The following is a 25,547-nucleotide window of genomic DNA, read 5'->3' on the forward strand; positions in this document are numbered from 1 at the left end:
AGGCCCTGCGCGACCACAACACACATACTGACTCTGCAAGTACAGACGGGGAGCGGCCTGGATCCCGCTAACGAATCACTAGTGGGGGGGACCCCCGAAGAAGAACCGAGTCTCTTACAATACTCTGCTAAACCACACGATACTCTGCCAATGACGAGAGGGGAGGGGGGAGGGGGACAGAGGAAAGAAGCACTGTCGACTTTCGTGTACACTAGAATGGGATACCGATGAGACTGACGAATTGCTCTTCTGAGGGGATAGGGATGTTTGAGTAAGGGAAGGGGGATGTTTTCGTTGGGTTGTTTAGAAAAGCAGGAGTGTTTCATTCTTTCTACCTACTGAACACTGCCAGAACGGAGAGTTATTACCTGTGTAACATTGGCACACGCCGCCCGACCCCCGGGTTGTGGGCTGAATGGCCGTGTATAGAGTTGGTATTTTTTTTTTTATGTCCTAGTAGCTCTTCTTCTGTGTCAGGTGCCAATAATGTGCTCACACTTATTTCCTGCAATAAAAACATATTTGACAAAAAAAAATGAACGTTGCTGGTAATATCCTCCTCTATTTGTGAAGTTACCTCTTCCTCGAGCACCACGAAAGGAAGATTTCCGATACTGCAGAGTACCCAACGATCATGCAGTTTCCGTATCCTTCTTGATGGCCTGCAAAGCCTCATCCACATGCGAGCCGAATAGGTACTCGCCATCATAAGCCATGTTCAGCACCTTGGCTTGCACCTCCTGCCTAAAGGATGTAGATTTCAACCATCCCTCTCTTCTAAGGACAGCAGCTCCTGCCAACTGCCTAAATCCTGTAGCTGCCACGTCCACTGCAGCATCAATGATCTCCGACGAACCACAGTCCCCTTCCTGCAGAATTTTTGTGGCTTCGGTACGGTCCGGTTCAGGCAGTTTTTGAATGTATGGCGATATGTCTGACCACATCTGCCTATCATACCTGCCGAGAATTGGCAACGAATTAGCAGCCCTAACTGTGGTCGCTGAAATAGTCGATACCTTTTTCCCAATGGTATCGAGTCGCCTCCCATCTCTGTCCGTAGGAGTGGAGATCTGAGATGATGGGTTCTTCGCTCTCTTTTGAGCTGCTTGCACAATGACTGACTCAGTCTTGGCCTGGCCGATCAGGCAAGCAGGTGAAGAAGTTGGTGCCCTGTACTTCTTATCCACTCGCGGTAAAACCGCAGGTAAAGAATTTGGTGTGGCCATGATCTTTAGACCTTCTTTCCAAATGAAGTCTATAATAGGAATAGACCAACTTTGCCTCTGAGACAAGCTCTTAAAGTCGTACAGGAAACATTCGTCCTGTTTAGCCTCCATGGTAATGAGAAATCTCTTAGTTGCTTTGTCCATAATCCTATGGAAATTTGCAATATCCACCGGTGGTGACTCAGCCTTTGGTTGTTCATCTGGAGCAGGTGTGTCAGCTTGATAATCTTCATACTCCGACGAGTCCGTTTTATCTAATTCCCCTTCTTTATGAGTTTCCTCATCAGTATTCTCATCCTCCGTTTGGTGGTAGGGCACCGGTGTGGATGGTCGGGCATGCTCCGTGTCTTCTGTCATTGTAGCTCGAGGCCGTGGAGAAGAGACTTGTGATTCGCCTGACTCTGAAGGCGGAAAACGGCGATAATAATGGCTCAACATATACTGTAAATTTTGGAAAAGTTCCATAGGCATTTGCATCCCTGGCGTTGGTTCAGTCTCCAACCTAGGCGGTTGCATCACTTGCTCCTCTTCCTCCTGATCCTTTACAAGTATAAGCAAGTCAGATGGGCTCTTAGCTGCTTGAAATAACTCATCACCAGATTCACCTTCGTCAGAATCCAAGAGCTTGTCTGGCATCTTTAGTGGCGACAAAGATGCAGACTGTGATGATCGCCTATGTAATACAGACGCAGTGGTGGCTGGAGATGGCAGCTGTATCACATTGCTCCTTGCTGACCAGACTTGAAGATCTGTGCAAGATGACAGCTTTGGTGTTGTTGGATTCTCTTGAGCCACTGGTAATTCTGTTGCTTGTGGCTTAGACTTCGACGTCGACGAGAAATGCTCCGTCGACGACTGTGGCTGTTTAGTCTTCGTCGACGAGATGGACTTCGTCGTCGACGACGAAATCGTCGACGGAACTATTTTCGTCGTCGACGGGGCCGTCGACGGGACTATCTTCTTTGTCGACGAGGCCGTCGTCGACGGGGCCGTCGACGGTGTCTTCCTCGTTGACGATGGGATCGTCGACGGCAGCTTCGTCGACGATGCCGTCGACGATGGTAAGGTCTTCTTTTTTGAATGTAAGGCTGTCGTCGACGGCAAGCTTCTCGTCGACGCTGGTACTAGCTTCGTCGACGGAGGCTCGTCGACGAGAGGTGTGACTATTTTCGTCGACGAGATGGGACGAATCTGGACATGTACAAACGTCGGAGAGGACGCTGAGGACATCACCATAGAAGGTTTTGGTGAGGAAAAAGTCACAGTAGAAGTCACTGCAGTGGCTGTCTGACAGGAAAACGGCAGAGTAGTCGCTGCCTTGGTTATAGGCCTCTGAGGTGACAATAAAGACGCAGTCTTTTTTGATTCTGTTGACCTCACAGATTTCTCAGAGGATTTTTTCATTTTTGATGTAGAGGGTTCACCAGCGTCTACAGTGAGCTGAGCCTGTCTTGCCACCTTAGCCTTAGGAGTAGTCACATTACTCTCAGCCATCCTCTTCCTAGATCCCATAGAAGACCCTGAGGCCAAACTTCCTACCTCAGAGAGTGGCATATCCTTATCCTTAAGCCGCTGTATCCACAGCAGCAGGCGACCCTCTCTGTCCTTGAGGGTCTTTGAAGGAAAGGTCCGACAAATCTTGCACTCCTTAGCCTGATGATCAGGGTACAAGCAGTAGATGCAGAGAGTATGCGGATCCTCCTTAAACAGCCTTGCTTTTCCGCAGGATTCACAGGCCCTGAACAGGGACTTTGATTTAGACGTGTTAGAAAGTGAAAACTTTCAAAAGTAGAGAAAAAACTGAGCAGAGCTCAGAGAGACTCCCTATCACACGACGTGCGGTGAAAAAATCTGAGAGCCTGGGTCTCTGGGGAGAGTATTCTGGTGGGAGCTGTGGCCTGATTGGCTGCAGTTTGGTCTATACATAATGACTTGGATAGTCACTAATGTGGAAGTTTTTTCCATGGTAGCTGGGGCTACTTTACTTCCTGGTTTGGTATAACTGTTATTTGCTATGTACAAATGGCATATTACTGCTTTTTTATGTACCGTGGGACTCCTACTCCGACGACGGGGAATGATTCAGGCATGTGAATCTATGAAAGACACCCCTAATACTGGAGAATATAAAGCTATTCACAGAGAGGAGTAGAAAAAGAATAATTTGAATGAGAGAGTATTAGAAGTAAGGGAGCATTTGAGTGTAGGATGACCAATGAATGGACATCGAGAAGACAGTATAACACAATTCTGTAAAGTATGCAATTAACGATCTTGAGAAAATGGATTCATACATCTAGGAGGAAAGATTGTTCCACTAGAGACAAAGGTGGCTACAGTGATAAGACTAGGACATGAAATGCATCTGGAAATCTTTTAATTGTATTTATTTAGCGGTTGCTACTCTTGACGAGGCGTTGAAGCACTTTTTTGCAAGTAGCACAGGATATGCATTACAAAAGTAGTGAAGAATAGTTTCTGGAACCTCCGCGAGAATTAAATTTGAAAAAGACCATAAGAATGTGGCTAGAATGATTAAGGTTAGGTACAGTGGTTACGTATTTTTTCCTCAATGGTGTCATTCTGCTGTAAATTGTGTGGAGGCAGGTGGCCAGTAGTCTTTTCCCCCCCGAGTATTATCACTACAAAACTAATTGAAAAGAACCACTGTTAACAGCAAGTATACTTCCTAAATTATGGATGGAAAATAACCTTTTTTTACTGGTTGCCAGGTCAATAAGAATAACTAGGTGCAAGGTTTTTCAGCACCATCATTTGGAAAACGTCTACATTTAGAACAGGGAAACACGAGAATACAGTTACTAAACAATATTTAAATATATTTTTGAAAATGTTCACACCTACAAAAAAATTCGCTAAACTACAACTTGAGACGAGAACTGAGCGCTCTTCATTGTTTGCATTTAGCAACACCACAATCACTTAGGAACTTTCAAGTTGCAATGTTCAACACAATAGGTGCAGATTTCTTACAAGAAGCATGAACACAGTAACACTACAAATACATTCATGTTTTCCTATATCAAAAAAGCAAGCTGCATCTCCAAAACCACCAGAGTTGCTCTTGCCATTGTAACAGGTAACAAGCAAAATCGTACACGAGCTGTAGCAATGCCATATGAGAAAAATCATCGCTAATTCAGCACTCTTTACCTTAAACACCATGCATTGGGAAGGTTGATTTTCCTCTGGACAAAGTGAGAGAGCTCTACCTACTTTAGAATTGTAATGCCTGAAAGCAGCTAGCACGGTCCATTAAAATAGTAGAAATTATTTTTAATTAAAATCATGAATACTGCACCAATGCGGTGTAAAATTGAGTGAAAGGCGCCGTCTCCACAAGCCACAATTTCACATATTAGGCACGCTAGATAAACACTACACATCATTTTCTTCATTCGTATAAGCTTTATTTCGGCTGAAGGCCATAAAAGCACATATATAAGCATGGTTAAACATTGACAAACATAATGAAATAAATACATGGTCCAGAACTGTGACCAGAATGGTATCCTGGCGCTAAAAAAATCTCACAGAAACTCAAGGGGAAAAAAAGAGGAAGAAAGTGGAGGGGATACACTGCAACTGAAATAATACCAAACGTGCCAAGTGCTACAATATAAACAGAGTTACTTCGGGAAGAGGCAGCTTTTCAGGGCTTTCCTAAATTGCAAAAGATCCGTCAGGGACCCGATGGGAGCAGGGAGCTGATTCTAGATTGGGCACCTTACAGGCGTGTCTGCCGTGTCTGGTTTTCCTAAGTTTAGGAATATTTGGCAGTGGCAGAGCGGAGACACCTCCAGAGGAAGTATCTTTTTAGTCTGTTTTGTAAGGGCACTGGTCCACTGTCCTATAGGGCTTTAAAGACAATACAAAGTGATTTAAAATCTAGTGTTGCTTGGGAGCGATTTGAAGATCTTCCTCAGAATTTCCAGGGTGTGGAAGCAGGATGCAATGATTGGGTTGACTTGTGCTGTCATGTCCAGTTTGCTCTTGATTATTATTCTGATGTTCCTGTAGTGGGATCTGGGTATGGGTCAGAGTTATGCCGGCCACCAGCTGGAGTCCCATGGAGAGGGGTTCTTGCAGAAGATCACTACATCTGTCTTGTCAGTGTTGAGCTTGAGACTGTTGACTTTCATCCAGTTAGCAGCTTCGATCTTGCAGGCAGTGAACTTGTTTCTTGTGTTTAGGGTCTTGTCCAAGAGGAAAGAGTATGAGTAGTGTGTCGACTGCGTAGGAGAAAATGCTGATGTGTGAGCAGATAAAGTTGGCCATAGTGATCATGTATGCATTGAAGAGGGTAGGGCAGAGCGATGAACCTTTAAGCACTCTGCAGATGAGTTTGCGTGCTTCAGAGGAATAAGATGACAGCTTGTATTCAATCAGTTAAGAACGAGCATATCCGGCAGGCAGCAGGTTCTTGGTAGCCAATCTCATGCAGTCACCTGATGAGCAGTCAAGAGACTGAGGCTGCCATGTCATCTCTGTCATGGATCATGCAGATGTCATCTGTGGTGGTGATGACTGCTGCTTCTGTACTGTGGGCGCCCAGGGCAATATCACCAATAGATTCCTAGTAGCGAACGGGGTAAGCCATGGGTGTGTTATGGCACCAACATTATTTTCTCTATTTTTGAATAGAGAGTCCCAATTTTTAGCTACTTACCCAAAAGACGCACCGGTTCAGGCAGGCTCAAAGAATCCAATTTTAATGTTCGCAGATGACACGCTCAATCTCAAAAACCCGGAGTGGATTGCAACGTGCACTTTCCCGCTTTGAAGAATTCTGCAGTATATGAGGCCTAGTAATTAACACAGCTAAAACAACATTTTGGGTTTTTAATCAGCATCAATCATTTAGGGACATCATAAAACTTGACGGTAAGCCCCTAGAACAAACCAATGCTTTTAGTTATCTAGGAGTCACAATGGCCAAGAAATGGAGTTGGAGGCCCCAAATCAGAATTATGGCCCTTAAACATTGTCAACTAGCAGGCACATTAGCAAAAGAACTAGAAACCTTATTTACAAAGCCGATTAGTCCTGTACTGCAGATTTATGATATCAAAGTGGTGGGCTCAGTCTTAAATGGGTCTGACTTTTGGGGCTTCGCAAATTTGACTCCACTCGTCTCAGCAGAGAATACATTTCTTCAAACTATCACAAGCCTTCCACAAAGCACCCCTCTTATACCTATGCTCAATGATCTAGGTAAAAAATCCTTGGAAGAATTAGCAAGATTTCGCCCTATTTCATACCGGTACAGAATGTGGTCAACCCCCGAGTTGGCTAACTATGCTGATGCTCTTAGGGATGCTATAGAGGCTGACCACTCACACAAGATTGGCTGGCTCCACAACATCAAGAGTACATTGACCAAAATGCAGCACCATTGGGAGAAAGCAATGCACACACACTTTCCTTCGAAAGAAAATATGAAAGAACAGTATTGGCTTATGATCATGATAAACAACCTTCGAGCAACCAGAGCACCTCATTGACCCTCCCACCCCCATTTAGAGTAGATGAGTGTTAGGATTCTGACATTCAACGTTAAAGGGCTCAACAGCCCAGTTAAACGTAGGGCTATCCTGTCTTACTTGGAAAATTCTGGGGCCCATATCGGTCTACTTCAGGAAACTCACTTGCTGTCCAGTGATACCCACAGAATGCGCTTCAAGGCTTTCCCACAACAGTACTGCTCTTCCCTCCCTCCCTTCTAAGAAAGCCGGAGTAGCTATCCTGGTTGCTCGCACATTTCCATGGAAGGTGGGGGCCAGGTTGGCGGAGATTAAAGGGTGGGCTTCTGGCACACTCTGTGATCAAAGGGGCCGCACCTTGACTCTGGCCACTATATACACTCCTAACGAGGGTCCGGAGACCTTTTTGCGCAAGGCGATAGGTGAGAACATCTGCATCTGATCAGTAAATCCTGCAGGGGAGCGACCTGAACATCATGTTTGACGGTCAGATGGATCGTTCAGTGCAAAGGCAGGGGCAAACAGGGGCTCTCTCTGCAACGCACCGCCAATGGCTGCATGACTTGGGATTGGTGGATCTATGGAGGCACTTGCACCCTCACATACTTGAATATACATTCTATTAACACGTCCGGGGAACCTACGCCCTTTTGGACTACTTTTTAGCAACCCACTCTCTTCTTCAGGCAGCGCAGACCTCAGTCATTGAGCCCCAGGCACTCTCAGATCATGCAGCCCTGACTACCACTTTGCTGTTCCCCCCTACCTCTAGACCGTCATACTCCTGGAGACTTAGGGATACCCTCCTTCACAGACTTGAAGTCGTATCCCGCCTCACGAAGACACTAGAAGACTACTTAGCTATAAACGACGCGCAAGACCCCTCCATTTTTTCACTTTGGGAAACCTTCAAATTAGTAGCTTGGGGCAACTTGATAGCTACATCAGCTGCTGACAATAGGGCACGCAGAGAGAAGAGGGATGAACTTTCCATGCAGGTACTCGAACTAGAAAGGATCCACAAGAGGACCGGGCCCCCCGTATGTGGCAAAAGCTGAAAGCCACCAGGGCGCAACTAGCCAGCCTTGATTTGGACAAGGCGGAACATACTGCGCTTTGCTTGAAACATGCATTCTACACTGGGAGGGGAGGGGAGGGGGGGGGGAGGGGAGACAAGTACGGCTGCTTACTGGCCCATAAATTACTCGTGCAAAGGCAGGCAGCGACAGTTCCACTCATTTTCACTGATGAGGGTATCGAGACAACGCGGGGTGATTACATAGCAAACACTTTCCGGGATTTTTACGCCAAGTTGTACACTGCACAGGCTTTACCGGATCAGAACCCATATGGATATGTTCAAGGCATTAGGAGAGTGAGATGGGGTGGTAGAACCTTTTCTCACTGTGCAGCAAAGCTGTGGAACAAAATGCCAATAGCCATGCGATTTCAGTCAAACAGACAATCCTTTAGGAAAGACCTGAAGACCTGGCTGTTTGCCTCAATATATCTTTTGTAGCTGCACCACTTTCACATACACCAGCGCTTCGGCATTCGAGCACTTTATAAACACATATCCTATCCTATCCTAAGGCACAACACACTCCAAGCTGACGACTGACCAGGAAGCGCCCCTCGATAGTCCTATTAGAATCTGAAGAAGTTATTTCGGCCTTGAACTCCTTAAATCCCCTGGCCCAGACGGCTTTACCGCCCTTTTTTTACAAAACCTTTTGCTCACTTGTAGCTCCAATATTGACGTAACTTTTAAATGTCATCGATGATACTAGGGAACTGCCACCCACAATGCTTTTGGCGTCGGTGGCCGTCTTGCCCAAGCCCGGCAAGTAGATACTGCGCTTCTTATAGGCTGACATCCCTCTTGAATATTGACTTCAAGATCTTCACAGGGGTACTTGAAGCTAGATTAGGCCACTGATGCCGGGATTAATTGATCCTGACCAGGCCGGATTCGCTGCGGCAGTGCAGTGATAATACTAGAAGGCTGCTGCACCTCTTGGACAAGTCCCACCGACAGGCGAAGGAGCAAGTCTTTCTGTCAATAGATGCCAAGAAGGCGTTTGACAGGGTCCACTGGCAATTCCTGGAGACTGTATTAGAGAGATTCGGTTTTGATCGCCGCTTTCGCCAATGAGTTTTTAGCGGCTACAGCCGCCCTTCAGCTACTGTCAGAGGAAATGCCCCTTTTAATATTGCCAGGGGAACACGCCAGGGCGGGCCCGCTCTCCCCCTTATTATTCGCTCTCTACATGGAGCCAATGGGTCAGGGAGAATCAGCGCATACAGGGGATTCTTTTCAGGGGGGAACGCCATAACATCAAGCGTTTACGCTGATGATGTTGCCACGCTGGAGTCACCCATACTTCAGTCCGGCGTTCTTTGGACAGCTTCTGGATTCAAGGTCAATGTGGCTAAGTCCCAAGCATTGGGCTTCTCTCTGAAGCAGACCACTCTTGTGGCTCTGTCCCAGGCATGTCCTATTCTATGGGACCAAAAGGTTATGCCCTATCTTGGTATTACGTTGTCCTTGTCCACGGCTGAAACGACATCCCTGAACTACGCTCGGCTACTGCGCCAGACTAAGCAGGAGCTCAAACAGTGGCGGCCGTTTAATCTCTCATGGCTGGGTAGAATAGCAGCCCTTATCTTATCTTATCTTACCCAGAATTTGTACAGCACATGTTCACTCGCAAGTTTCTTGGCGCTAACTGAGCGGTCTTAAACACTATGCTCAGAGGGGAGCAGGGAGACTACGCCATTGTCTGCATAAACAGCCACGTTTTAAGTAGTCGCCTGAACTGGAGAAGGGAGGTGGAGGAACGAGTGTCCAGAGTGAGGGTGTTCCACAGCTTGGTGGCGAGCGTGGCAAACCTACGCCCTCCCATACGTTGGAGCTTGAAGCGGGGGACGGTCAGGAGGATTTGAGAGGCAGACTGAAGATTGCGTGATGGTGTGTATTTGGGCAGCAGTTCCTGAATGAACCTAGGACTGCGTAGGAAAAGGGCTTTGAACGTCATGCATGCGACCTTGAAGAGAATGCGTTGTGTAACAGGAACCAATGAAGTTGCCTAAGCAGTGGTCTAGCAGATTGCCAGCGGGGAAGATGATGAATGAGTCTGGCTGCTTGGTTTTGGGCTAGCTGCAAACGCTTGCTCAAAGCAGCCGGGAGACCCAGGTAAATGGCATTGGCATAGTCTAGATGCGACAGCACCAAGGCCATGACAACCTGGGTCAGAGCAGAGTGCGTGAGCAGTCGGCTAATCTTTTTTATTTTCCGAAGTTGGAAAAAGCACGATGACACCACAGCATTGACTTGAGGCTTCAGTGAAAGCTCATCATCAATAAGTACCCCTAGGCTCTTCACTGATTTGGAGGGATTAGGAGGTGAGCCGAGTTTGGGAGGCCAGTAATGTGGTCCCCAGAAGAGCTTGCTTTTGCCGAAAAGAACCAACTCTGTCTTTTCGGGGTTCAATTTAAGATGGTTATTGTTTTTTTTTTTTTTAGTTCAAAAGTGCTTTATTGATATTTTCAAACTGCACACAAACACAGCTGTTTGCCTACAACCCAGGGGCCGGCAGCCATAATCATATCCGTAGTATATGCAATGATACAAATGTTAATTCCGACAGTGAGTAGGGTTTGTAGTGATAATGCAACATGCTGTCCACTGGCGTAGTGCTGTTCCGCATGCCACTATTGGCGCAGAGGTAGAGAACTATTTTATTTTTGGTTTAATGGATCCAAAACTGATGCAAGTAGCATAACTTAAGTAGACTACCCCTCTAAAGACCAGTACAAATCTGCATCCCGCCTCCACAACTCCACATTACAGAAGGGGAACTTTTGCACTGTACACACACAGCATAGTCCAGTGATCTATATGTATCAGGAATGTTTCATGTCTCAACAAAGACCTCACACACCACTCAACAGGTTGACAGTTTCTATGGCTCCTCTCCCACTTCTAGTTGTTGCAAGTAGTCCGTTAAATAACACCAAAAGTCTTTGGGGCGTCATTTCCTTGGCAAATCTTCTTCGTAGGTAACCAGCCTATCCCTGCAGTACGTCATATCTTGGAGCCAGGCATTAATATTCGGAAATAATTTACCCCCCCAGCATTTGGACAATTGTCTTTTTGCTAACAGGAGGGCTATCGCACAAAACTTGCGCCTACGTGGCTTAACATTTGGTAGCAGTCCCAGCAAGCACACCTTCATGGAGCATTCGACCTCTGCATTAACCATCGTACCCAGTGTGGTGGTCACCTTTTCCCAATAATCCTGTATTTAGGGCAATACCAGGCCAAGTGCGCAAAGTCGGCCTCATGTGCTCCACACCTCCTACAGGTGGCCTCTTCCCTCATCCCATATTTCAGCATGCGTTGTGGGGTGTAGTATGTTTGATGCAAATATTTTAAATGTGTTATACGTAAGTTGCCGTTCGGCGTTAGAAGTTTAATGATAGTGCATGTCGCAGACCATTCTATTTCTGATAGGGGTTCTGGCAATATAGCATTCCATCTTTGCATTGATTTCTCCGAGTTGTATGGGATTTCGCTTTGTGTCATGGTATATAATCTGGATACTAGGTGGGAGGTGTTTGAGGAAGTTAGGATCAATTGTAGCGTGTTCAGGCAGGACGGTTCTAACGGGTAGTTTTGGTATAAATCTCGGATCGCCCTTTGCAGCCGGTAATATGTGAATTTGAATAGCATTGTCGGGTTACTAATATATGTCAGTTCTTCCATTTGGCGGAAAGAACCTTCGTTGTACAGATCCCCAAAGCTATCAAAACCTATTTGTCTTAGGTTATCCATTCCGACTTTTTCGTTTGTAACCGAGATGTCAGGATGATAGTGCAGTGGTAGTGCCGGGGCATATAAAGGGAGTTTGTGTGCTAATCTGCCTAGTGTACGCCACGCATGTGTGGTTGCGTCGATGCTATTTATATCCGCTGCGTGCAGTGATGGCCTTTTGTGCGTAATGATCGCAGTAAGTGGTATAGGTGCAGCATCGCCTTCCTCTACTGCTATGTGCGTTAGGTAGGGCGTAGGGTGATACCAATGTGCAGCATAGTGCGCCTGGGCACATAAATAATACAGGTAAAAGTCCGGGACACAGAAGCCGCCCCTTTCATAAGGTAGTGTTAGCGTGCGGAGTTCTATGCGAGCCTGCTTCCCAGCCCAAATTAGTTTTAGTACTAAAGATGTTATTCGTTTGAAGACCTCCTTTGGTGGCGTTATAGGAATGTTGTTAAATAAGTATAAAAATTTCGGAAGGATATTCATCTTTACTATGGCAATGCGATCGGCCAGGGACAGTGGGAGTCTAATCCATCTATCCACTTTCTCCTCCAATTGTGACATAACCCTGCCATAATTGGTCCTGATGACCTCCTCTGGGTTCCTACTGTACCAAATCCCCAAGTATCTGGTCGGGTCTGTTTGCCAATCCAATGGGAAGTCTTGTGCATATGGTGTGGTTGAGTCTGTAAGGGGAATGATGATCGATTTGTCCCAATTTATTTGTAGCCCCGAGTGTCTGCCAAACTTCACGTATTCCCTCAATAGTGGGCTCAGGTTTTGCTCAGGGTCCCGAACATACAGGAGCATATCGCCGCATATAGAGATATGTGGAGTGGCCTGCCTGGGAAATGTAGGGCAGAATGATTATGCATCTGACGTATGATACACGCTAGTGGCTCTAGTGCGATTGCAAATAGCAATGGTGATAATGGGCAACCCTGCCTAGTGCCTCTATTTATGCTGAAGGGAGCTGAAATGTACCCATTCACCCGGACTCTGGCCCTTGGTGACGTATAGAGCAGTTGAACCCAGGTGATGAATCTAGCCGGAAAGCCCATCCTTTGTAATATAGTTAATAAATAAGACCACTCAATGGAGTCGAAGGCTTTGGCGGCGTCTAGGAGCACCGCGGCGGCTTTAGTTTGGGGGTTAAGATAGTGGGATACCGCAAACAGTGTCCTCGTGTTGTGGGAAGTGGCTCTGGTTGGAATAAAACCGGCTTGATCCGGCAGGATCAGATTAGTCAACAGGGGCTGTAAATGCTCCGCCAAGAGTTTGGCCAATATTTTAGAGTCTACGTTTAGCAGGGATAGCGGTCTGTATGAGTCGCAGAGCTCCGGGTCTTTACCCGGCTTTAACAACGTGATTATTACGGCTTCTCGCAGCGTGGGAGGTAGAGCGGCTTGGTCAAAGGCGGCTCCATACATTTCTACCAGATGAGGGGCCAGTATGTCTGCATATTTTTTGTTAAGATGGTTATTGTCCATCCAGTGACCTATGAAGAGCATGGTGAATTGGAATTGGTGGACAGATTCTGGAGAGTCATCAATGGTGAAGGTGAGTTGCAGGTCATCTGCATAATTAAACGTGGTGACTTTAAAAGATCTTAATGAGTGTAGCAGGGGAAGCATATAAATGTTAAACAAAATAAGGGATAAAGAGGAGCCCTGGGGGACCCCACAGGTGGTGAGTAATTTAGGTGAGGAAAAGGGGGGGGGGGGAAGACCTACTGCCTGAGAACGAGCACTAAGAAAGGACCTAATGCAATCATGAGCAAGCCCCTGTATGCCGGCTAATCTGACCTCAAGTTGAGCTGCGGACAGACCACGCATAAGTAGGGACCTGGGTTTTAGACCCCATTATGAGGGGGGGCTGGGGATCTCTGATCTTGACCGCTATTACAAAGCGATGCAGCTGCGGGCTCTATTAGAAGGGGTTCAAACCAGAGTCCGAAAAGAGCTAGCACTTTATGGAGCGTGCGCTTGCAAAGAAAGCCCTCTGGAAAGTCCAGTTTCTTCCCAAGGCTGCTAGGCCCCCTGTGCTATATGGCTCCCCTGTAGTCAGCGCCACACTGAAAGCATGGGATGCTACAGCTCTCCGTCATGGCCTTTACTCCCATTATGGAAAACCCGGATTTCTCACCAGGCCTTGACTGGGAAACATTTCGTCATTGGGATACAGCTGAACGTAGGTCTATCGGGCATTTTTTTGATCTCGAAGGCCCTTGATCCTGTGAGGATTTTAAGTCTGACTTACCCATACCCGAAACGGAGCGCTACCACAACATACAAATCAGACACTGGGTCATGCAACCTCAAATCAGCACGGGGTGGAGAGGTTTCTCACTAGATACAAGCGCTGGTTGCTCTCAAAACTCTCCTCAATGCGACTTATCACAGAACTCTATCACACCCTACGACCCCCAGAACAAGCGGTAAAGTCTGCAGGCCAAAGACGGTGGGAAACTGAACTTGGCCGGGCCTTGACACCTAAAGAATGGTCTGCCATTTATTATAGAGCCCTATACTCAGCGCGTAATATATCTCGCATTGAAAAGGCCACTAAAATCATGACATATTGGTATCTTACACCGTCCCGACTTCACAAGCGCGACCCGGACTGTTCCCCCACCTGCTGGAGGGGATGTGACGCTGAAGGTAAACTTTTACACCTGTTGTGGGAATGCTCTATTCTCACCACATACTGGATGCAGGTGCTGGACGAGATTGACGGTCACTTCGACACTACGCTATTACGCTTTCCAGCAAATGTGGTCCTGGGAGTATCAGATAGGCTTACTTTTCCCCTCAAGTCTCGTAAGGGTAAGCAGCTGGGTATAGCCCTGGGGGCGACACTACAGAATATACTATCACACTGGGGCACAGACAGAACACCAATGGTGCAGGGATGGTTACAGAGATTATGGTATGTTCTCGGTATGGAGCACATCTCCTTCTCGCTCCATGGTGATGGGGCCACTTTTGCCGAGGTGTGGGGGCCCTTTGTCTCTTTGCTGTGCACTGAGTTCCTGGAGTTGTCCTGCCCTCGATACTTGTGGGAGCTTCACCTTCCCGAGCTGAGCCCAAGTACAAACTAAATGTCGGCATCTGGCCTGCTGAGGTGCTGGATATGCGTTTTAATTCTTGGCCTACACAGGCTACACGGGGAGGAGGTGGGAGGAGAAGGTGGGGATAGGGAGGGGGGTGGACTATTCATTTTGGTGTTGTTTTGATGCTCTGTGCAGCACTGAGCTGAGACATATGCTGGCCTATGACCTAGGCCTCTTTACTAACTGCATCTTGTTTGTTGATAGCTCAATAAAAAGATTTCAAACAAAAATCTTTCACATGCAAATGGTCTCCCAATGCAGACAACAAATGCCCCTTTTGCGCAGACCAAATAGAAACATACTCCCACGTTCTATTAGTTTGCCCAGTGTATGCGGGTCCTTGGAAAAAATGGTTGAGGCCAAGCTGCAAGAATTTGGGTACCAGAAGTAGCAGTGCCGGGTTGAGAATATTGCGCTCAGATTCCTCCTCACAATATGAAACTTCTGTTGCCAAGTTCTTGGGATGGTTGTGGGTCATAAGATCCAAGACAACATTTTAGTTGATTTAATGTCAAAATAACGTATTCCAAGCTAGAAGGATCTATTTTGGTTAATAGGGCTATGACGAGGGCCCATTTTTTATGTATGTTGTGCTTTGGATAATCTGTTTAATTGTCTGTATGATTTTTATGGTTTTAATTATTTATATCGCTTTTAGGACCTGTATTGTCAAAATAAAACTCTTTGATTTGCACTGTGGTTGAGCCTGAATCCGGACTGTGTGGCTTCAAGGAGCTAGTGATTGCTGAGGCATTGGTTGATTAGTTTAGATCTTTGCTGGGTGTAGTAGGTGGGCAATGGGTCTATAGACAGTGGATGGTTGCTTGAGCAGGGGCATGACAGTCACATTTCCAGGTGTCCGGGAAAGTGGCTGAGTCGTGGAGGCATTAAGGATGGGTGTTAATGCTTCGCTGATCGGTAGGAGTCTTGGTAAAGGCCTGGTGGGACAAAAGTCAGATGGAGACCCAGACTGGATGGTCTTCATGATAGCAGTGATTTAGACAGTGGTGACAGCAGGCCACAAGGTAAGAATTATTTCATCAGCTGTGATGGGAAATTGAGTTGCAACAGTGATGGGGTCCAATTGAGGGCTGTAGTCGCGGTATATGGAGGTGACTTTAATACAGAAAAATTCCGAGAGCTTGTCACAAAGGTCTTGTGAGGGGGTGATGTTGCTGGAGGCGCCAGGAGGCACAGTGAAATGTTTGATGGAAGGGAAGATTTTCTTGCTACTGTTAGTGCTAGCGTCAATTTGAACTGTAAGAGTTGTGCACTTGGTGTTCTGTATCTACTGGTGGTAGTGGCTTAGGGCTGATGCGAAGATGTCTTTATCTGTGGTGTCTTGATTTGTTCTCCATTCGCACTCCAGTTGCTTAAAGTTCCCACTGTTCCCGCTGGGCTGTGGTAGGTCTCTTGCCATTGGGTTGCGCTTGAGCACAGCCAGAGTGTTGGCGCATGCAGTGATCTAGCTGTTAAGGTTCTTGATGGCTTTCAGCAAGTGTGCTCGGGCCGGTGATCGGATGAAGGTGCTGGTGTTGATGATGAGGGGTGTGACACAGTCTGCGATGTCAGTGGGGAATTTTGTGCAGGTCCGCCCAGGCAGAAGTTGGCTGTGATGCATATCTGTATACCACAATACAGAGTTGATAGCCATCAGAAGAGGGTTTTAGGAACATGCCAACAAATAAAAAGCACTGTGAGGTTAGACCTGACATGCCCAGGTATTAACAGCCTTCTGTACTCCCTATTAATATGATATTATAGAGCTCCAGAAATGAGACAACATCCTCCCCCCGTCCCTCACTTCTAACATGGGTGTAAGCGAAGAGGGACAATAACATATTTGTTAGTATTCATTCATTTAAACCCGACTATCCTGATTTCTAAAAGCTACTTTGATACCTTGCTGATTTCACAAACGCTAAACTATGTCTGAAATTGTTTTGGAATAATGGAAAAGGGGGGTGTTTTCCTGCTTGTTTACAAAGCCTACTAAGAATCCTGCTTTGACAGACAACTATCATCCAGTCATTCTCTTACCTGCATTGGGGAAAGGGCTGGAAATGATTGCTGCTAAACAACTGTCTTCTTAAAATGTTAAAATCCAATTACTTGGCCCATCACAGTTTGGTTTCTGCCACTAAAGAATGACAGAACCTTCGTATTTGTTAATGAAAGAATTGAGATCCATAGTGGAATAGGGTGATGCAGTGAGGCTTAATCCTCTTAGATTGTCTGGTATGCACATCCCAGTATAGTGATCCATGCAAACCGGTCCGAAAAAAGTAGAACGGGTCTAATCAGCTGCAAATGGCAGAAAGTAAAATGATCACATACAAGGGGGAGACCACGTTGTCCATGAGTATTTCTAACTTCAAAATATTACTGAAAAGACAAACCATTTTAACATATAGTACCTTTTATGTGCTTCCTGTTTGCTGCGACACTCTTCACAGTAGTATTTGTATTCACTGCACAGTGTTTCTGTGTTGCTAAAACCCCTAGACACAATAAAAAACAATACATATGATTAAGGTTGATACTAAGTGAAGCATGTTTATCACCTAAACAAAATGATACAATCCAAACACATTAAAACAGCAGCTGTGTCCACTAAACCCATCCATCAAAGCACAAGGTTCAGTTATAAGCAATCCTCTTTAATTGATGTCTATAATAAAGCCTAAACTGCGTTTTTTACGCAACTGATTTGTCTGTCAGAAATTCTCTTACTACAGAACTACTTTAATTTGCCATCTCTGTGGAAATCCTTGATGTACAGGTGACTAAAGAAATTGCGAACCTGTCTGAAGATGAATAACAAGTCCCCTTTTTTTATTTACCTTTGTAACTTTTTTTCTATGCTGGAAAAAGGAAAATGTGATCTGAGTTGAGCTGTGTGATAGGGTATGTAAAATAAAGGGATAAAGAGAATACTAATGCTACTACTCTTCAAGCAACCCATGAAAATAGAATTGAATGACGAATGGTGGCGATAGCAACAGAGTTGCTAGGCAAAAAGGATTAGGACCAAAAATAGGCCATCCTTTCAGTACAGTGTTTTCAAGAAGATCTATCCAGACAAAATGTTTGAACATAATGAACACCACATTTCCGGTCAATTGCCAGCCCTTCACCCTGCCAAATTCGGAGTTCATCTCAAATGAACACTTGGGTGAATTCCATGCTCAGACCTGAGCAGAACTGTTTCTGGGTCTCCTCTAGTAATTCATTTATCTCAATATGTTTAGCAAGCTTCCTGGAATATTGATTTTCCATGGTTTTAGTGATGGCTGGCAAGCGGGTAATGGAAAGGTAATTCTTTAGGTCACAAGTGTTAAGCAATGGGTTTTTAATAAGAGGCGCAATGGCTCCCTTCCCGAACACAACTGGGACGACTCCATATGTCAAGGAGGAAATACTGACTTGCTGGACTACCAATGTGAAAGACTAGATCTTTAAGAATAGTCAGTGGGCAAGGATGAGCAAGTGAGTCAAATTCGATGAAGAGCAGTGTTGAGTTTATCTCACTCTTCCACATTGAAGTAGACTAAACACTGTGGAAAGAAAAGGGTGAAAGGACTCAAAGAAGACTAAGGGAGGAACGGATGCACTCTCATTCTTGGTCTTATTTCTTCATTAATAGGAAGAATTTTTGAGAAGTACCTTGAGAGATTGTCACACAAGGCATGGGAGTGAAGGATGACCCAAGTAGCCGCAGATAGGTGATGAAATGTGCTAATTACCTTAAAAAGGTCACAAAGGAAGTTGGTGGAGGATCCCAGATTAGAAATGAAGAAGCCTGACTTAGCTTTATGCAAGACAGATTTGTAGTGATTTACTGTTCCTCTAAACATGAAACTCAAGTCCTTTGCCTAGTCCCTCACCACTGGCATTTAGTTTATTCGATCTTCAGCATTTTGGCTCAAAGTTCTGGCATATACTGCTTGTTACATAGTGTCCGCACTCGGCAGAAGTCAAAGAGTTGGATGAAAGAGGTGCAAAGCGATCTGCTAGGATATGCATAGCACTAAAAGAAGCATCCATGATCTTGGAACATCTACAGAGGTCTTTCGGTTCCAGATATAGGTCCATGAATAAAGATAGCTGCCATCACAATGGGACATTTTCATTGTTGTGTCTTTAACTGAAGTAATATATGTCTTTAACTGAAGTAATATGTGCCTCTTTTTGCTTCTAGATACCATGTGAGACAAGACATTTAAATGTCTTAAAGAAGCAGAAAATTAGACAGGAAGCAGACTCAGTAAATGACAGGTAAGAAGTAACGCCATTTAATAGGATAATTTCCACCTTTATGCGACTAGATATTAACAGCAACACCTACACATTGTATCTTTAATACATGAGTCCTTTCAAAATATCATGTGATAATTCTGCTTATATTTTGAATAATAATATCACCAAATCTCTGAACCAGGAAGCACCCACAGAAAACCAGAGTCTGCTAGCATGTATGTTAGACATGTGGAGCTTAAAAGGGGAAAATCTTATTTTACACAATCAAGTGAACACCAAATAACTCCTCAATATACCTGAATTTATACAAAAGGAAAACTTGGAATGACTATCAAAGAAATTTTTTTATCAGCGAAAGTAAATAATTAAATACAAGTTACCTGCTTCAATACCTTTATATTACATATCTCTGTCAAATTAACCAATAGTGATTCCAATTTATAATATAAAGAAAGGTTAGAATGTACTAACCTTGTTTTGCTCCCACATAAAAACCTGGATGGTTGACATTTAACACTTTCTTGTATGTGGTGGAAACTATTCAAATATATACAGCTTGTATAATTACTAAGAAGATATTTCCAAAATGAAACATGCAATTTTCCAATTATTTGACACTGAGTCAAAGCCTTCTCTGCATCCAATATCAAAATACTGCAAGTCACAATAATATCTGGCTGCATCACAATAATATCTGTCGGCAAGTTACAATAGTATCTGGTCGCAATATTATGTCTCTCATGTTTAATTTTTATGAACTGGTGACAATGCTCCTAGATTTATTGGATGCCACAAATCTAGTGCCACTCTTATTATCATTAATATATCTACCCCTTTCAGTTAGAAGTAGAATACTAATCAAAACAGAGCTTCTAGACAGTCGCCAAGTAAGGGTTGTTCCTGGATAAGATGTAGCATCCTGCAAATCATTTGCTATCCTTTCCCAAATGCACAATTTCACTATCAATCAACATGTTAATTATATACCATAATTAAGTTAACTGCCTCCTGGGTTCATGAAGAAACTGTGGAGCCATTGCTGGCCATAAACGAATCCTAGGTTTTGGGGTGTCAAATAATTTTCTTGTAAGACATCAGAAATAACTTTATTATCTTACATATATATGTCTTCTGCATAGAGAATGACCCATACATTCTATCAACACCTTGACTTAGGGGATTTAATGGCAGATGCAGACGAAGAAAAATAATGATGAGATATTTCTTGAATCTATAGTGTCTAATGAGAATAAATCCAGTAAGTGACTGGATATAATCATGAGCAGAGTAAATCTTAAGGGACTAAAGAGAAAGTAAATTAATTCACAGCGAGGAATTTTAATTGCTAAGCTTCAATTATATTTGCAACATGAAGAAAGTCACGCAAAGACTTTTGCCTTTTAAGTTGACGAAAATTGAATTTAGAGCGGCTGACCAAGAGTGGAACAATGCTTAAATTACAATGTTGTGGGTGATTACCCTTGTCTATTTGTTCGTCTGATAACCAACTGCACCATTAGAAGCGCATAAAATGGGAGAGCGCTGGAAATTGAGTAAAATAAGTCATTATCTGCTTGTCACACGAGTTTCTATTAATGAGTGACATTACAGGTCAATCTTCGGATATGATTAGTAATTATGTGTCTTTTAATCGACTGGTTCCCCTGCAACAATTGTGTGTGGACAGTGAGGAATTCAAGCGAGGACGAAAGGTGCTGCCCATTCACTAAGCTGGTCTCTTTTCTCCAGCTGTTCTCCGAGACTTGGATAAGATGTGTGTGTAGCAGCAGTGTCTAATTTTTTCGATATTTCAAGTTTATTTATATGTTTAGAGTTATGCAGGTAAGGCAATACATGCATTAAAATAATTACACAAAAATGCTGTGAAAGTTAATTAAGCAAAAAGAACAATCAATGGTCGGAATGCTGAAACAATGTGAAACATTCGCCCCCAGTACAGAGACCAGGGCATAAGTCCATCGTTTTTTTGCAGACCAGGCTATTCCAGTTTAGACCTAGCCATATGCAAATCACACTGACCCTGCTCCCCATGGGAACAGTCCAGACCAAACTGCCAGGCCAGGGTCTCCCAAGACCGGAAACAAGCATCCTGGGACCGGTTTCAGGGTATTACCCCATTTCAGCCAGGCTATCTTGAGGAGACGAGAATACACAGACATTATGGTGGCTGCCAATGCTGCATGTAACGACACACACCTGCAGAAAGGTTTTCCACTCAAGTACTCCAACAAGTTAGATGCACAGAACACACTATTCCAGGAGTGGGGGATAGAGTCATACTTAACACTCATAGGAGATTAGGGTTATTACTAGCTGCACACAAGGATCTGGATTCAGCATACGCAGGGATTACTGCTACATTTTCATTACAGAGCTATTGGTGGCCAGGACTTACTAAACAGACCAGGGACTGTATCCTCCAATGTGACATCTGCCGGCAGATGAAGGGCTCAACCATAGCATGTCCACCATAGACGCCTCTAGAGGAGACACTTCTGCAGACATCGAGAGGTCCCTGCATGCTAAGGCTTTGCTAAGCAGCTGCCTAACACCTCCGTGAGGGGTGCGCAGTTTGTGACCAAGACGGGGTCCTACATTCAGTACCACAGAGTAATGGGGTTGGATCATCACTCGGGGGGAATTCTTGGCTATACACTCTAGACGCACACAGAGTAGGATCGCATAGTAGGAGTACGCCTGATTACTATCTTGTTATGTATATATATATATATATATATATATATATGTATTTTTTTTTTTTTTTTTAGAGAGAGAGTTTTATATAGCGCAAATCACACCCGAGACATCGGGTATCAGAGCACTTTACATGAGCACCAGTTTCGTTACAGATGGCCACATTAATATATGCCTGCATATATTCACTGTTTTAGCACCACGTGGAACTATACCTGCTATTTACTATTTTGTTGCTTGTAATCCTTTTCATATGCTTCTGTCTACTGATTATTGCAGCACATGTCCTCTATACAAGAATAACATTGGTTCAATATATTGAAGAATGTCCCATTGTGTATTTTCCGTATACATCTCTGAGAACAAGAGCGCCAGTGTGACTGAGTGACAGGGTTCTGGATCGGTTACCATGATTCCTGAGGGATCAGGGTTGTCGTGTTCAGTGGTTGCCAGAAACCATTCTCTCCCTGTCTAGGTTAGGGGGGCTTATGGTGGCACTGTGAGCAACTGGTCTTTAGGCCAACATATACTACAGGGGTGCATGGAATCAGTCCAGGCACCGCACCCAAAGTTTATGTTTTAACAAACACGCAGATCGACCTGGCTGGCAGTTCGGACTGGACTATTCCCATGAGGAGCAGGGTCAAGAATGATTTGCATATGGCTGGGTCTAAAATGGGGTGGCATGATGAGCAAAAGAACATTGGATTTAACCCAGATCTCATGACTCTGCGGTAACGTTTGATGTGTTCCGTATTTCGTTCATCATTTTTGTCTCTTTTGCTTTCTCGCACTAAATGCGCCAGGTATGCCCAGATATGGGTCCCTGGCTCACTGTGCCACTGGATTCAAGCTAACCTGGCTGATGAAGGGGGATACCCATAAACCGGTCCCAGGCTGCTTGTTTCTGGTCCAGGGAGTACCTGGCGTGTTAGTTCAAGCAGGTCTGTTCCCATGAGGAGCAGGGTCAAGACTGATTTGCAAATGACTGGGGTGGCATGGTGAGCAAAAGAACGATGGACTTAACCTAGATCTCTTGACTGGGGGTGAATATTTGATTTGTTCTGCATTACGTCTATCATTTGTGTGTCTTGTGAAAGTTAATAAGAAACGTCTTAAGACTAATATCAACATTATAAACCTACTTAAACAAGCCAGTTAAAAAATACAATATACGAACACCTCAACTCATCAAATTAGCAATCTATATAACATATCAGCAGAGACAGATGGAGAGTAAAAAATTAAATACCCATAAAAAAAGATTACTAATAAAGTGCATAGTGCAAGCAACTAGTGAGTAATTTTATATAGTAATTTTTCTATACATATCACGTAACAAATTGTAAATAAAAAAAATTAAAAAATCACCAAGAACTCATTCTTAACTGGTTCTTATCACCTTTGAAGTACTGACGACCACAACACAATTTGAACAAAGCTTTTAGATCAATTACGTATGAAACCTAAGAAAGGGTTTGGGCTCAATGCAGTAAGGTCAAGCCTCACTTAGCTATCTCACAAAACAATATACCAGTACTGCAATTTTGCTCTAGAGAAAATCAACTAACATAGTGAAACAAAACACCAGCTAGACAAGACTACTTATTCTGTCTGAATTAAATCTTTATGTTTTTGATTTTTATTTTTCAAGAACACATTTTCATTTGTTTATATAACATCACCACATATAAAATACATACGAGCTTGTTTTCATTTAGATCGGCGTTCGCCTCCTCTGTTTTCCATTCAACTCGCGAGGTGAATGGAAAACAGAGGACGCGAACGCCGATCTAAATGAAAACAAGCTCATAAATCGGAGCCTTAAGAACTGTGTGAGAACACCTTGGCACGCCACAAGATCTAAAATAATTTCAACACACTCCATCTCAGGCAGTGTACACGAATTCGAAACTAACCCTCTTCTTACCTCGTTTTTGACACAAGGCAGAGATATGTGGTCCTGACGAGAACACCCCCTAATAAGGGTGTTCGAAACCAGCCTTCTATGCAACCTTAGGAATCTTCAAAACTGTGAAATGTTGTAAAAACCAAAATTTACCCCAAGGTTGCGTCTTATTTCAAACCAAAAATCATTCTTATAAAGGTTGAAAAAATGTATATTGTGTAAATAGGAAGTGTGAAAGACTCTAGTGAGTCTGGGTGAATGTTTGTGTGGAAGGTATGAAAGGAGAGTGTAAATGCGAATTCTGGTGATTTATAGGTTATATTTGACAAATTGAGTTGCAATGTATGTATTTTGTATGTGGTGATGTTATATAAACAAATGAAAATGTGTTCTTGAAAAATAAAAATAAAAAACAAAGATTTAATTCAGACAGAATAAGTAGTCTCGTCTAGATGGTGTTTTGTTTCACTATGTTAGTTGATTTTCTCTAGAGCAAAATTGCAGTTTTTAGATCAATTACAGCGGTTATACGTCCTTTATCAGATAGACCAATTGACTAATCACAGTTTCTAAAAATTTTCTCTAATCGAGAACAGTCTTATGCTTTTGCATTTCTGCGCTATTATCATTAATTCCTGCACAAGCTGGCTCTGAAGTTCCCCTATAAACAGGAAACACCGTTGTGCAAAATACAAGCACATGGAAAAGTGTCAGTCTGCTAGTTTGACAGAAGGAGCGAACATTCAGATCGCAGTTCTTTGTTCCACGATTATGGTTGATCCACCTCCATAAAACCTCTTTAAAAGCCGGAACTTGGCCTGGTCTTAACTTGAACTGTCGGCCTATATCCCTCCTACCCTTGCTTAGTAAGATCTTAGAAAAACATATAAATCTTACCCTTTCAGCCTTCCTTGAAACCCATGAGCTACTTCATCACTCCTAGACGGGTTTCCACCCACACCACAGCACAGAATCCGCTCTTATGGCTGTGGTTGAGGATGCAAGGAGGATAGTGGATCGAGGTGGAGTGGCGCCCATTATCCTACTGGACATCAGCGTGGTGTTTGATATGGTCAACTTCAATGTCCCCATTGAACGGCTACTGAGAGTTGGGGTAGCAGGAAAAGCCATCTCCTGGATTCAATCGTATCTTGATGGCAGAACCTTTCAGGTCTTTGCAGGGGAATCCTCCTCCAATCCTCAACCTCTGAATTATGGAGTGCCTTGAGTCCTACGGTATTTAACGAATATATGAGCCACTGGCAGAGGTCATCCAGCCATATGGGATCAAAGTGGTCACCTACGCAGATGATACACAGTTGGTGATATCTTTAAATCATCCGCGGACTGACCCTGCAGACTTGGAGTTCAGTTTGGGAAAAGTCGTAACCTGGATGCTACACTCCTGTCTTAAACTGAACGAAGAAAAGTCGGAAATCCTGTACTTGGGCAACACTGCCAAACTAGCCCCCTCACTGTCTTGGCCATTGTGCGTGGGTGCTCCCCCCAGTTCCGAAATCAAAGTTCAAGAGCCTCGGAGTGTGGTTGGATGACTCTCTTAAACTTGACCAAAAGGCAATGGCCATGACAGGGGCCTGTCATGGCATCCTCAGAATGTTACGGAAGGCCCTTCCCCTACTTCCCACTGAAGCGAAGAAAATAGTGATCCAGGCCCTGATTCTCTCGCGTCTGGACTACTGTAATTCATTGTATTTAGGAGCCCCAAAGTCCACCCTAAAGAGGCTCCAGGTGGCACAGAACTGTGCTGCACGACTCGACAGGATGCAGCAGTACATAGTCAGCCAGACATAGTATTAATGCCCTCCATTGGCTACCAATAAAGGAAAGGATCTCTTTCAAGGCCCTGTGCATTGCTCATAAGACTCTTAGGGGCACAGGCCCCCGCATTAATCAATCTCTGATCACTGCCTATCGTCCGCAAAAATCTCTTCGCTCTGAGAATTTAAACTTAGCCTGCACCCCTAAAATCAATGGCTGC

The 25,547-nt window shown here is 44.3% G+C and overlaps 1 protein-coding gene across 1 annotated transcript in view; it reads right to left on the reverse strand.

The window, feature by feature from the left end:
• USP12 (ubiquitin specific peptidase 12) overlaps window positions 1-25,547 on the reverse strand; it is a 401,704-nt gene that overhangs the window by 56,608 nt on the left and 319,549 nt on the right. Inside the window, exon 6 of the mRNA XM_078657114.1 lies at window positions 17,082-17,165. Within this exon, the coding sequence (XP_078513240.1) occupies window positions 17,082-17,165 (84 nt within the window). The remainder of the gene's footprint in view (window positions 1-17,081; window positions 17,166-25,547) is intronic.

Source organism: Lissotriton helveticus, chromosome 8 (genome assembly GCF_964261635.1).
Source record: "Lissotriton helveticus chromosome 8, aLisHel1.1, whole genome shotgun sequence".
NCBI lineage: Eukaryota > Metazoa > Chordata > Amphibia > Caudata > Salamandridae > Lissotriton > Lissotriton helveticus.